Source organism: Acartia tonsa, chromosome 5 (assembly GCF_053477335.1).
Source record: "Acartia tonsa isolate MP-2025a chromosome 5, ASM5347733v1, whole genome shotgun sequence".
NCBI classification, from domain to species: domain Eukaryota; kingdom Metazoa; phylum Arthropoda; class Copepoda; order Calanoida; family Acartiidae; genus Acartia; species Acartia tonsa.
In genome coordinates this window covers 12,899,404-12,910,731 of record NC_137264.1, presented here as the reverse complement: position 1 = coordinate 12,910,731, position 11,328 = coordinate 12,899,404, and the positions used below count along the sequence as shown (strand labels likewise).

Sequence of the window (11,328 nt, the reverse complement as noted above, 5' to 3'; positions counted from 1 at the left end):
CGATTTAGGAAGCGTAGAATTGTAGCAACTCTATAATCGTTACCAGAAGTATCTGAGCCGTTACAATTCCCCTCATGGACCATTCCTTTTTTCTTCAACAAATATAATTCAGGATGGCTTAGAAACCGATAAATATCCGCTGGATTAGAACTGGTTCTAGGCCATACTGAATAATCTTGTATTGTATAGTTTTCTACGAATAATAAAACAAAAGTCATTAATATGATACCCATCCTCTACGGGGCCAACAAACAGAAATTAAACTTCCTCTTATTATCCGCGGAAAGCTGTCTATAATACGATAAGTAACTATTAGATGATAAAATGACGTCAGATGAGGGCAGCACAAGGTTTAGACTGCGTAGAACTAACTCTACTTCCAGGTAAATTGAATATTATTCACGCTTCTTTTAAAAGTACACATTTTTCACTTTTTTGGTTATTTCAAAAGAACATCAAATCTTCCTCCATCCTAAAACCCAACCAAAGCAGGAAATCATAAAGGTTAACATTTTTCCCATCCCAGGAATAACTCCACCCATTTTTTCAACAGATTTCAAAATCCAAATCTCCATGATTTATGATATTTCATGAGAGTTGATTAAATTTTCGACAAACTCTAGGGATCTTAAGGGATAGGACAATGGACGAAATATTTAGAAGCAAAATCACCCTTAAAGTAGATTTAAGGGGGGAGGCGGTTGTGACAGTTTTTGAAACCAAAACTAGAAGTGAAAGGATCTCAACTAAAAAAAGAGTTACAGCACTAAAATTTGGTATTACAGTTGCTTTTAAGAGGTACAATGTGGAACTTTGAAGAAACGGCAGCGGAACCGCCGCTATAGCCATTTTTTTTTGGCGGGAAACGATATGGTAGCGGTGGTTTCACCAACTTTTCTTCACAGTTCCACATTGTGCCTCTTTAAAGCGAATGTCATTCCAAATTTCAGTGCTGTAACTCTTTTTTGAAGTTGAATTCCTGTAGTTTTGGTTTCAAAAAGTGTCACAACCGCCTCCCTCCTTTATAGGTTGAAAAGTCTGGACAATGCTATTGTTTGGAACCAACTATTTAAAATCTAATAAAAGTACCCAAAGTTTTTAAAGCCAACAAATAAGTACTTTGAATACCATTGTAATTTACAGTCCAATGACAATGGCAAAGACAATGACAGTAGTAGAATAAATATGTGTATTCCTTATTTTTTGTCTAGAGTTCTTTTCAATAAGGAATACACATATTTAGTGAAAATTATCATTCTACTACTGTTTTTAAGCCTTAAAACTCATACCTATACAGAATTTTAGCACAACTTACCTCCCCCTTTATTTTCAATCTAGTACAGCCGTTTTCTAGATCTTATATTACAGGGCAGAGGATATAGTAACAGAAGATGCTAAAGTAAGAAAATCTCAACCTGACAAACCAATCCACAGGTGGCCATCCATTTTTTAAAAGTAGCACAGCTACTATACATTTAGGTTCGTCAATACGTTTGTTTGTTCGTCAGTCCATAACGCTATGGAGGAAATATGATAATTTTGGTTGCTATTTCAATTAGATTGCGGATTTTTTCCCAATATCCTTACAATAGTTTAAAAGGATCTTGTCCGTCTCTCTGTCTGTACCAAGGGATCTCGCTAATCACTGAACCGATTTGGTTCTCCTTTACTGCGTAGCTTATGATAGGTCCTAAGAAGGTTTATAGCTATTTTTGGGGAGGGTACCACCATCCTTCCATAGGGAATCGTTAAAAATAAAAAGATATAACGAGAGCCGCTTTGCAGATATTTTTGGTAAACAGCTGTTCTTAATTTATACTCAAAGAAAACATTTTACGTATCCCTTTGAGTCTTCTAGGGTCTTAGCGCGAGTTTGCTTTTTGGGTTATCCATTTAAGATACCCATTCCAGCAAGATGAATATCATGAAAATACTAGGGTTGGACCGGATATCCGGGCATCTTCAATATCCGGCAGGATACCGGTTATTGAAACTATCCGGATACCGGAAATCCGGCTCGTTTATAATATCGGATATCCGGTTACCCGGCCAGATGTCTAGTAATTTGCCGGATATCCGGCGTTGGACAGATATTCGGCCGGATAACGGATATCCGGCATTAGAAACAGCCAGATATCCGGTATCCGGCAAAAAAAGTATCAAGCCTAACCCTAAAAAATACAATAAATAACTATAGATATACTTACTAATCTTTAGTCCACGAGATTCCTTGATATCATGGGGTTCAAACTTCAACAATTTTGAGGTAATATGTTTTTATTAATTGCGAGGATACTCTATAACTCAAAGGTCTGTCCGTCCGTAAAAAATATATGTAAAAAAGGATGAACTCGGCTGCTAAATAAGGGTTAAGATAATAGGGTTCATCCAAAATTATAATAAACAAAATTATCACTTTATTTAGATTAATATTTACGTTGAAATAATTTTGACACTGCTAGTAAATACCAACCAATCAAAATTCTATAAATTTCTCTAAGGTTTTAAGATTACAAATGTGAGGATATAAGTGCAGGAAAATAATACATTTTGTCAGAATAATGATCTGTAAATAGGACGTTTTAGGGAATGGTAAACTGGGCCTTTCTACTTCTAGCTATTGGAGGATTCAGGTAAGTTTGCTAGTTGCGATCTTATTGTCCTTGTTTTAAAAGCTTTATGAGGAGGGGGGCAATTTCCCCAAATATCCTCTTTGGTTCGAACGCCACTGACCTAATCGTCCTCGGAAGCAATTTTTCAAAATATCAAATTAAACAAAATTTATTAAACTAAAAATGTAGTCAAATTGTTAAAAAAAATCATCATCCTAATATATAAAAGTAACAGAATGTTTGTATGTCTTGTCTATACCAAAGGATCTTTCCAACAGTTTAATTGATATGGTTCTCCTTTACATGGATCTTCAATGAAGGTTTATTGCTATTTTTGGGAGAGTGCCACAACCCCCCTCCCATCCACTCTTTTCCCCCCTTCTCAAGTGCCCCTAGAGAATTTGTTTAAAATATTTAAAAACCTTACCTTATTGTTGTTATTGCTTCGCTATTTAAGGACATAATTGTCCATGTTGTTAATGTAGACAGTTAGGAAAATTCAGCTGTGCTATTTTTTTGATAACGCTAAAAATATCTATTAAAAAGGATGACAACATCCATAAGTAGCGAAAGACAAAAAAATCATGGAATGGACAAACAGAAAAATGGAGATATAGAGCAAATATTCAGTTGTCATAACAAAAAACAGAAAGGGAGAGCAAGAAACCTACGAAACCTCTAAAAAAAAGGTCTTTTAAAGCATAAGCGACAGACAGACTGACAAAACAATGTATAGACTTTTTACTGAAAATTTTTCTTGCCGAGAAAATCACATTCCCTCATAGCGTTACGGACTGACTACCTGACGGACAAATTGAATACTAGAGTTGCTATGCTACTAAATCTTGATAAAAAAGTGTACTTTTCTCTTGTTGATTATTCATCTCATATAATTGAGCTTTTTAAGTAGCACAGCTACTCTAGGATTAGGATATGCCGTACTGTACGTCAGACGTACGTAAAAGTAAAGAATAAGGGGGGGCTGCAGTAATATTGAATATATCTATAATACAAAGTAGAATGATGTCTCTCTGTCCGTCCGTCTCTTAAGACCACTGAACCTATCAGATTATACTCTTCAGGAAATATACCTACTGGTCCTGTGGTGATTTTAGACTATTTTCTTGGGAAGTGGGACACCCCCAACCCCCCCAAAAAATAAAAAATTTTTTTTTAATTTCCTCTTGTGGCAAAGCCCCTAGAGGCTAGGGGCGAAGTTGCTAGGTGCTACACAAAGAAACACTGTTAAAACTTTTACTAATAAATGTAATCTATAAATAAGGGGTAATTTTGTTTATAATAGTTATTAGGGATTTATTGTTTTATTTTCAACTAGCGACTTCCTTCTACTTCAATTTTAGCTTTTTTTAAGGGCGATTTCTCTGGGCAGGGGCCGTGGTACCCTCCCCAAAAATATTTATCAATTTTTCGGTACAGCTAGACTCACAGACATCATGTTTTAGCGGTTACGGCCCTAGAGAACTTGAGGAGGAGGGGAGTTGAATTCGATAACCCAATTATTTAATTTAGATTTAAAAAGAGCGTTTTCTCCTGGAAGGTTGGTGATACCCTCCTCCAAAATAGTTATGAACCTTCCCAGGACTTAAGAAAAACTACTCTGTAAAGGAGAACCATATCCGTCGAGCGGTTAGCGAGATCCTTCAGTACAAAGAGACAGAGAGACATCCTATTAATTTATTATTAGGATTCTCCCATGTCTTGAGATATCTTAAAACATAAATATTAAATATATCTGATTTTTAAAAGCGAAGCTTTTCTATAATTAGGGTCGGTCCGTCCGTCCGTACGTCCGTAACGGATAGCTTTTTTCGTTAATTTAGGCATGTTAGAATTGTCCTATCGATTTCAAATTTTGCATGGTGATTCCTTTAATAGCTAGGTACGATTTAGAAAGCGTAGCAACTCTATAATCATTACCAAAATGTCCGTACGTCCGTTTAAAACATGTTAATTTTTTTACTTTTTAACAAAAAATTTTTATATGATCAAATAATCCGATTGATCTGATTTTTGGTATATTGATTCCTGGGAGAACAAAGTATAATGTTATAAGCGAAGCAACTCTATAATCAAGTCCTAAAAATGTAGGTATGTCCTTAATATTATCCTGTATAAAGCAGTTTTTCAACAAATTTAATTAGAATTTTGCTTCGACTCTTATATATTTATATTCTGATTATTTAGTTCTGACAATATATAAGTGTTAATATCCGTTTGTCCTACCGTTTCAGTGCTTCGCTTTTATGGATGTTGTCATCCTTGTTTTTATACATGTTTTAGGCTATTTCTGGAGAATCTGAATAAATATGGAATAAGAGTAAATCCTTCGGCTCTTGTAAACAACTTTGTAGAGTAAGTCAAATTTATTTTTCAGTATGGCTTCGAAACCGATTAACATCCGTAGGATTAGAACCGGTCAGTCTGAATTTCAATCCGAGATCATTCGTTACAGAGAGACAGTGATCCTGTTACTTTTATATCAGGATTAAATAGAACACATAAAAGTGCTATTCGTGAAACTATCACCTTTTAAAAGCAGGGCTACTCTATAATTTGAAATGTCTGTGTGTCCGTCCGTATGTCTGAAATGTTTTGGGAGAAATGTGATTTTCTCGGCTACTATTGAAAATAGATATCTGAAATTTTTAGGGATTTAATAAGAACACATTCTACATATTTCCATTAAGATATGCGTTTTGGTTTGGGTGCTAGATCGATGCCTAGATTTATAAAATTTTGTCATTTTTTTTTTATTTATTTAGAAGTGTAACAGATGAAAATGCGAGTTTTATATCATTTTATCTTCTCCTTTACACCAACGTGCCAATTCTTCTTATTCTACTCATTGAAAAATTAATAGCAAAGGTAAAAACTTAGTAGCGAAGCTAATATAAATAACTAGGATTATGTCTGTACGTCCAACGTTAATACACCAATGTATCTTTCTTCTTATTTTATTCATTGAAAAATTGATAGCAATGCAATGGTAAAATTTTATATATAGTAGCGAAGCTTTTATATAACTAGGAGCATGTCTGTACGTCAGACGAAATCCCAATCAGGCAAATTGATCCACGTGAATTGCGGGTCCGCTTGAAATATAGCATTCAAAACATTCAGCTGTGGGCAAAGCTTTACTAATCCTATAATATAAAGTAATAAGCTTTTTTTGTTTGTAGCGAAGGATCTCGCTAACCGCTAAACCGATATGGTTCTTCTTTACAGTGAAGTCTTTTATAGACTCTGAGATGGTTTTAGGCTATTTATTTTTTTTCAAATAGGTCTGGGTATGGTTCTATGCTATTTTTGTGCCCTCCGAATACAGTGCCCCTAGATGCTAGGGGCATAGCCGCTAGTAACATAAATCAGATAAGCTGTATCACATATCTTAATCATCACAAATGTTCTTGCAATTAAAAATTTTATTAGAAATAGCGACTGCGTCCCTAGCATCTAGGTAAACAGCCTTAAAACATCCTAACACCTCTCTAAACAGTACAACCGATTCTTACTCGAGTTTTCCGAAATCTTCAGCTTCAGACAAATAAGCTTAGATTTTTATAAAATAGGGTAATACTTTGTCACTTAAAATGTATTTTATTTAAAAATTGAAATATTTTCTATTCAATGGAACTCATTATAGATGTTGTTAAATATCCTAAGAGAAAGATTTCAACTAAAATGCGTTGTTAACTGAAGTTCAAGAATTAATACAATTATGTTAAATGGTTTTTAATTTTTGTAAATTCACTTAATTTAGATATATGACATCCTGTTACATCTTAAGTATAACATAAATGTATTAGAACCAGTTCTCAGCCATACAGAAAAATCATGTAAAGTATTACTTATACCTAAAATTAATACCCCAAACTCCAAATTAAAAATGCTTGGACGTGCTTGCATTTATTTCAAATCTACTTTTAGGATGTTATTGCCTGGAGGTTGGGTTGTTTCATCCATATGACAAATCTTCTGCTGATGCTCTTAATTCCTATCATTGTCATCAATGTCAGGTAAAAACCAGAGCTGGATCTTTAAATCATTTCAATGGTGCGCCAAATCGAAGTGCGCCGAATTTCAGCCAATCATAGCGCGGCATTTCGTAAAATGCTGTGCTCTTCTTGGTGGAAAGTTGGCTCACCCCGATTTGGCGCACCATTGAAATGATTTAAAGATCCAGCTCAGGGATGGGACAATGGGTAATTAATTTGTGAAAGGTCGTAAAAACTAGAAATATCCAGAAAATGCAAATTTTTATCTAAACCCCGAACAAACATATTATGCAAATCTGAATTTTCAAAATAGCAGCTTGATTATTCATTTAGGATGATTTTACAATAAATATGAAATGTAGATGCCTCTTTTGGTTACAAAATTCCACTGTTATTTTTTAATTAATCAGCACCAATGAAGCACAAGATCTCAAAAACAGCATTTTGGGTAAAAACTGGTGAACCAAAAAGATATGCAAATCCAAAACAAATCAATGGAAAAATGATTTTTTTGCACTTTTCTCCTGTTTTAAAGATTGATTCTGATAAATTAACAATTTTTTTAAGGGATTTATGCATTAATTATTATGAAATGTAGTATAAGGTAGAAATTAATGATTTTTTAAAATAAAAAATATTAGAAAGAAAGAAATTAGACTTCTATCACTTTAGAGGACAGTTGCTGACCTCCAGTCTTATGGATGAAGCTAAGTACATATTAAAAATAATAATTACTCCCAAAAGTATACAAAAATGATTTTTAATGTGTTAAAAAATCCATTTTAAAATCTTGATTTTAAGGAAGATGGCCTTTAAGATGCTCCTATGGGTAGTGATAATGAGCCAAATGTTAGCAAAGTGCATGACCATGATGACAACTTATATATTGAACTATGGTCCAATTTTTGTATCCATAGCAGCCTCCAGCAAAGCAGTATTAAAAAAGAAAAAAATTGCAATTTCAATTACTCCAATGCATAAGGTAAATACTGTCGTTTTTAGAAGATGTTTATACTTCTTGTCATCAGGCTCCATTGGAGATTGCTATGACCACAAAAAATGGTACATAGGTTGATAGACAAGTTGTTGTAATGGGCATGTACTTAGATAACATTTGGCTCACCATCATCACCAACAGGAGCATCTGAAAGGACATCATTCTCAAAATCAAGATTTTAAAATGTTTTTTATTAACACATTAAAAAGCATTTTTGTATACTTTTCAGGGTAATTTTTATTTTAAACATGTATTAGGCTACATCCATTAAACTGGAGGTCAGCGGCTGACCTCTAAAGTGATAGGGGTTGAATTTCTTTTTTTCGAATATTTCTTATTTTTAAAAATCATTAATTTCTACCTTATACTACATTTCATAATAATTAATGCATAAATCCCTTACAAAATTGTTAATTTATCAGAATCAATCTTTAAAACAAAAGAAAAGTGCAAAAAAATCGTTTTTTCATTGATTTGTTTTGGATTTGCATATCTTTTTGGTTCACCAGTTTGTACCCAAAATGCTGTTTTAGAGATCTTGTGCTTCATTGGTGCTGATTAATAAAAAATCAACGGTGGAAACTTGTAACAAAAGGATGCATCTAAATATTATATTTACAGTAAATTCGTCCCAAATGAATAATGAAGCTGCAATTCTGAAAATTCGGATTTGCCTATTTTTTTGGTTCGCAGTTTAATATATGGTCAGACAAACTAATACTAAACAAATGTAGCTATGCTTTCTACATAGTACTTTTATAGGAATCATCATAAAAATATTCCCTTATTAACGAGCTATTTTTTACGGATCAATATGCAAAACATATAATAGCTTAACCTAAAAAAATGCATATAGTTTTATTAAACAACGTGCGTCATACAATGTTATTTGTGCTGCTTTTAACCAAACCTAAATTTATGTTGTAGATCAGATAATATTGGAGTAATAACAGCAACCTATGTCACTGGAGTTTATTCTATTTAACCTAACCTAACTTTATGTTTCAGATCAGATAATATTGGAGTAATAACAGCAACCTATGTAAGTGGAGTATATTCTATTTAACCTAACCTAACTTTATGTTTTAGATCAGATAATATTGGAGTGATAACAGCAACCCATATGACTGAAGTATATTCTATTTAACCTAACCTAACTTTATGTTGTAGATCAGATAATATTGGCGTAATTACAGCAACTTATGTGAATGAAATATATTCTTTTTTACCTAACCTAACTTTATGTTTCAGATCAGATAATATTGGAGTAATAACAGCAACCTATGTTACTGGAGTTTATTCAGTTCTTTTCCTGAAAATGTGGTCTTATATTCAAGGTGAAACAAATTTACAAATAAACAAGGATGACAACATTCATAAGTAGGGAAGCACTAAAACTTGATGGAAGGACAAACAGAAAAACTGAATTATACAGAAGATGTTTAGTTGATAAAGGTGCAATAATTCTTAGAAATCACGAAACCTTTCTGAAACATTAATAAAAATATTTTAATTTCGTGTTTGCATGACCAACAGACAGACGGACAAAGTAAAATAAACACTTAATGCTCATTGATAATCGAATTTAACCAAAGCGTTACGGACGCACAGTCAAAGTGAATTATAAAGTAGCTTTGCTACTAAAAACAAAGCGAATAAATAACATTTCAAAAAATTTTTAATAATGTGAAAATAATTTATTCATTTTAAAACGGGCATCATAAGATAACACTTGTAGGGTGTCATCGTAACTATATAAAAGTAACAGTATATCTGTCTGTCTGTTTGCACCAAAGGATCTCGTTAACTGCTAAACAAAGATATTTCTCCTTTACATGGGCCATTGAAGGTTTGTACCATTGCATTTTGGGGTAGTGTGCCACCCACCTCTCAAGAGATATCGTCCCTCAAAAAAATCCCCTCTCCAAAAAATATCTTATTACTTTCTATTCTAAAACTCTAATAAAAAGTGGGATAAAGTCACCCCTTCCCTCCCTAGAGGCCTCTACGGGCGTAGCTACAAGTTTAAAATAAAATTCTAATTTTAGTGAATCATTGGTGCAGATGTAGCATAACTATCCTTGGACAGAAAAGAGCTAGACATACTTCTATTTACAGGTTAGTAAAGCCCTAATTGGGATTTTCCAGGCAGAAAGGGAGGGGACATTGGACTGTTAATTACACTGGTACCCAAAGTATTGTTTAAGCCTGCATTATATTGCAATATTATAAACTAGCGGCTACGCCCCTAGAGGCCTCTAGTGGCATTTAAATGTTTTTATTTTAAATATCTAATTTGAGAAATAATTTGTCTATGTTATCAGCTGTTAAATTCATGTCTCTACGCAGCGCGACTACGCTAGCGACACTATGCGGCGGAAATATTTCAATTTTTTCTCGATTTCATTGTGATTTCTCTTTGGAGGGTGGTGGTACTCTCCCCCAAAATAGTTATAAACCTTCCCGGGACCTATAAGAAGCTACCCTGTTCAGTGGTTAGCGAGACAAACACAGACAAACAGACAAACATCCTGTTACTTTAGTAGAAGGATAAGTTTTGCTTTGTAAATCCTTAAAATACAAATTAAATTAAATACCTTCTCAATAAATTGGACAATTAGAACACTGTAAAGGAACAATCCATCCACATTATTGGTTAAAACGTGTACATATTATGGTTAAAAAAAGCACTTACTTTTTTATTTCATCCACATATTTAAGCAAGTTAAAAGTTTGGGCTATCTTAGGCTTTTAGAAAATTGGAGTATCTTTAATATTTTACCATAAAAGGTATTGTTATGATAAATTATATTATTGAAAATATGTAATAGTGTAAATAAAAAACCTGAAACCCCTTTATTTCGTTTTTAATAGCGGATTTACTCTATAAATCACGTTGTCCGTCAGTCAGTCCGTAAATATGATTTTCTCAGCTGTTATTCATGATAGACGGCTGATATTTATTGTGAAGATTCCCTATACCAATGCTTATTTACTTTGTCCGTTGGTTTGTAAGTTATGCTTCAAATTATAGATATTATAAAATCCAGAAATATGTGAGAAAGGTTTCGTTATTCTTTTTAAAATGCTCTTTATATAGTCCGTATTCCTTTCTTTGTTCTAAGCTAATTACGTATGTTTTCATCCTTGTTTTTTTTATCCAGGCAAGCCTCTATGTTGATGGATAAGAACCTATTCCACGCATCTACCCCTCAAAATCTTGCCAAGGTTCAAGAACAGCCTCAGGTAAATATTTTTCTAGTATGGCTTCAAATCCGATTAATATCCTGTGGATTAGAATTGGTTCTCAGCCACACTAAAAATCATTTATCGTAGCATGTTACATCCAGTTTTCTACGCATATTAAAATATTCGCACCAATCTTGTTTGGCTGTGCTTTCTACATCTTGGGGCTAACAAAACTGGTTTTAATTTTAATTTTATAATTATAAATTTTAAATTATAAATATACACCATAAAGCTGTTTATAATACGATTCGATAAATAACTACATTATGTCAGTAATAGCGGATAAGCCCCCTAGAATCCTCTAGGGGCACTTGTGGTTTAATTTAAATTTAAAAAAGCAAAAGTATTTTTTTGTTGGGGGGGGGGGGGGTTATTAGTGCGATTTCACTTGGAGGTTGGAGATACTCTCCCCCAAAATAGTTAAAAACCTTCCCTGGACCTATAAGAAGCTTTA

The 11,328-nt window shown here is 33.4% G+C and overlaps 1 protein-coding gene across 1 annotated transcript in view; it reads left to right on the top strand.

Annotated features, from left to right (window-relative positions):
• Positions 1-233: 233 nt before the first annotated feature.
• Positions 234-11,328, top strand: part of LOC145318784 (diacylglycerol O-acyltransferase 1-like) — a 40,192-nt gene continuing 29,097 nt past the window's right edge. The window contains exons 1-10 of the mRNA XM_080160343.1: positions 234-383; positions 1,369-1,434; positions 2,218-2,266; positions 2,587-2,633; positions 4,914-4,985; positions 5,396-5,498; positions 6,561-6,649; positions 8,877-8,962; positions 9,674-9,743; positions 10,790-10,871. Of these exons, the coding sequence (XP_080016469.1) occupies positions 325-383; positions 1,369-1,434; positions 2,218-2,266; positions 2,587-2,633; positions 4,914-4,985; positions 5,396-5,498; positions 6,561-6,649; positions 8,877-8,962; positions 9,674-9,743; positions 10,790-10,871 (723 nt within the window). The 5' untranslated portion in view covers positions 234-324. The remainder of the gene's footprint in view (positions 384-1,368; positions 1,435-2,217; positions 2,267-2,586; positions 2,634-4,913; positions 4,986-5,395; positions 5,499-6,560; positions 6,650-8,876; positions 8,963-9,673; positions 9,744-10,789; positions 10,872-11,328) is intronic.